The sequence below is a fragment of the Gobius niger genome (genome assembly GCF_951799975.1).
Source record: "Gobius niger genome assembly, chromosome: 24".
NCBI classification, from domain to species: Eukaryota; Metazoa; Chordata; class Actinopteri; order Gobiiformes; family Gobiidae; genus Gobius; species Gobius niger.
The window spans coordinates 1,911,662-1,915,099 of NC_136875.1; the positions used below are offsets into that span (position 1 = coordinate 1,911,662).

Here is a 3,438-nt window from a genome sequence, read left to right on the forward strand (position 1 = left end):
TCCTCCGCGGGGCCCAGGCTGGTCTGCGCGTCCGCCAGCTGCGACGCGCGCTCTTCGCTCTGTGCCATGGCGAGGGCCGGTGCCATACAGCTCCCACTGACCGCGCGGAGAGTCTGCAGCGAGCTCCGTGGAAAAGTTGAGCCACAAAGTCCGCGCTACGCCCAGAGTGACGGCATCCTCGCCCGCGTGCGTGTGTGTGACCGGGGGAGAGCGCAGAGCGTAATAAAGGCAGACGTGGGAGCGGAGGCAGCCAATCAGAGCCGAGGAGGCGTCGACACGAGGCCGGGGAGACGCGCGTGAATGTGGAGAGGGCAACACACGCTCTTTCCAGCCGCCGGGAGTCACTTCGGTGCGCACAGTGCACAGACACGCGCTCCGCCGCCGCTCCTGACGCCTCGCTCCGGCTCCGGGACACTTTTAAAGCTCTTTATCTGAAGCGAAGTCGCCCTTTGCTTCCCCCAAGCTACAGGTTTCCTTTAGGTGCTGGAAAGCCTCCGGGCTCTGGTGCGTCCTGGTGCGTCCTGGTGCGTCCTGGTGCGTCCTGGTGCGTCCTGGTGCGTCTCCTCAGCCACGGGTGCATCTTTTACGCAGCAGTTTTGAACCTGTGAACAAACAGTGAAGACGAGCGGGTTTTCTCCTTCTCTGGGACTCAAAGAGAATAAGGCCCAGGTGACCTCATACTCATAACCCCATGTCGGTGTAGGGCTATAACGAAACACCGGTTTCCCAGTCAAATGTCACGATTTATTTTTAATATATACTCTATGTGTAAGTTGAAGGAGTAGTTTAAACAGGGAACACTTTTTTTTTCTTTTTTCATATTTTCTAGATGTTCCGTAAAGTGTCTAAAATGGTCACAAACACATTTCTTAAAACAAATGTCCTATATAGTTATTTCACTTCTCTGGATTTTATTTGTTTCCAAGCGTGCATTTTGATTTGGTTTGAATATCAGCGTTAGACTTAAAGGAATAGGCCACCGTTTTTACATACTGAGATAAGTTCTTACCTGAGCTTTGACGAGTTCTTTAGGACCTGTCTGATCTTCCCCCGTGCCTTCAGTCACGTAAACACAGCGCAGACGGCGTTAGCATTTAGCCTCTCCCTCTCTCCTCTATAGCTCCAAAACAGGTCAAGATAGAAGCTACAAAGTATAATTACACAAAATTAAACAATGTGGATTTTCTAAGCGGATAAAACGGGGGGCTATATTGTAAGGCGTAATAATACCAGGAGTAGTTCGAAATCCGCGCAGTAATCTTCACTTTACTGTGCGGACGCCACAGATAAAGGGAGAGTTCCATAGAATTCTCACACATTTCTTTTATGTTTGTGAAGTGGTGACGTCACAGCTCTACTTCCGGGTCGGCAGATGTGCGAGAAACTACAAACAACTCTTTAAAACCACAATCAGTATTTCTGACACTCAACAGAGAGTTACTGAACAGACTTACTGCTATAAAAGTAGTATTTGCCAAAATCGTAACATCCAGGTTAGCGGAGAAAAATGCTAACGGTGCAGGAGCTACGCTAACCCCGGAAGTAGTGACCTTTGTAAATATTCATTTCTTGGCAGTAGGTGCGACATTTTTAGCTGATGAGTCTAAGAAATAAGGAGGTTCAATAACTCTCCACTGAGTTTCAGAAATATTGATTTGATTTTAAAAGTTTTTTTTGCTTTTTTATCGCATTTTTGCAATTTTTTAAATTATTGTTTATTATTCTAAAACAGCCAGAGGTGATGCCTGGCACGAGGCCTTTCAACATAGCATTTTGCTGTAGCAAACAGAACCAGACAAACTCACGGTAAACAATTCAACAAAAGGAGACAAGACAATAATATAAGACAAACAAAACAAAACAAGAGATTAAATAAATACAAAATGACAGCACAGACAATGACAAACAGAGGAGAGAGGCATTAAATAGTTTAGATAACAATGAGTGACTAACATAGAGCGAGTGGACCTTGAGCATATATAGAGGGGGTGAGCTTAAACTGAGTGCTTTTGCCGGTCTACTAGTACCTGGAAGTGGAAGTCGTGACGTCACAATTAACAAACGTATTGACCATCACATGGTTGGCACGGCAACCGTTTAATGTTTACCTCCAAATGGTAGATATGCCTTTATCTCTGTCCTTATGAATGTGCACATTTAGTTTAAAATGGAACATTCTATCCCCCATTCAAATGAATAGGGAAGTCAGGCGCAATACTATAGTATGGCAAGGTATGTTTGGTCGTTTTCATGGCATACAATTTCTGTGGTTTCTTCATCCTGTGGTTTCTTTATTCTTTCATCCGACCCACAAAAAGCAGAAACATGACTGAATCTGAGTTAGCATTCAGCTCAACTTTTACACGCTTATTTGTATCTAAAGTCAAATCTCCAAAGGTCTGTACTTTTAATGATTCCTAACGAGGCTTTGACCAAGCAGAAAACATCTGGATTGTTCATCATTTGCAATGTTTTGGTGGCTAATGCTAACGGCTATAGGGAAAACACATTGAGCAGGCTAATGCGAACGGACTAGCCCACTTGCTAACGGTCTGGGACTGGGCGCCGCTTCTCCATTTTTTTTACTGTGGTCGGCACGGCAACAGTTGAAAAGATGTTTGCCTCTATGTATGTCACTTCCTGTCCGTGTCCAATAAGGAAGTGAAACTATAAACAGCTCAAAACATGTCAATTTAACAAAAACTGGGTCAAATGTTTAGCTAAATCTGTGGTATAATTGTAAACCTTCCAAATGTTGTGATATGTGGGGTCTGCAGATGATGTCCCGGACTGTAAAATGGCCTTTGAAGTTCCATTTTCCCCGATAAATCTGCAGTGGAGAAACGATTTTGCTGATGCTTTCTATACGGGCCGCGGCCTCCGGTTGAGAACCACTAGAGCGGGCGCGTCTTCGGAGCCGGAGTTTTGCGTGGCTAATTTCAACGTAAACGATCCGTCAGGACTGTCCGCCGGGGCAGACGCTGACGTGGTTGTTCTCAGGCGCCGCGCGGAGGCTTCAAAGCGAGCCCCGCCCCCCCCGGCCCCAGTGGGGAAGGGGGGGGGTGGGGTGGGGGGGGGACATGGGGCGCAGTCAGCCAGGGAGAGACGTCCTTTCTCCGCACGTCGCACGCCACTCTCTGCTCCTTTTCAGCGGCGCGGCCCGGGGAGAGAGGTCAGCCGCTCAAAGGGATTCCGGCCCCGGTGTTGTCCGAGAAACTATTCTCATCTCGGACCTATCCGCCCGAAACAAAAACTGTCCCGGAGCCCAGCGCCTCCAGGTCACGTGACTGTCTCCCGTTGAGTCGGATCGGCCCCTGCTCCGACTCTCAGGACGCTCCTCAACGCACTTACCATCTTTGTCCCTTTGTGGACATATCTACTTCCTGCCTCATTTACTGACCTTTGAACCCCAAAAAACTCGATATAAACAACGTCACA

General features: G+C 47.5%; 1 protein-coding gene across 1 annotated transcript in view; it reads right to left on the reverse strand.

Annotated features, from left to right (window-relative positions):
- msx1a (muscle segment homeobox 1a) overlaps positions 1-177 on the reverse strand; it is a 1,727-nt gene extending 1,550 nt beyond the window's left edge. The window contains exon 1 of the mRNA XM_079582540.1: positions 1-177. This exon is cut by the window's left edge and continues 245 nt beyond it. Within this exon, the coding sequence (XP_079438666.1) occupies positions 1-86 (86 nt within the window). The 5' untranslated portion in view covers positions 87-177.
- Between the last annotated feature and the right edge of the window lie 3,261 nt (positions 178-3,438).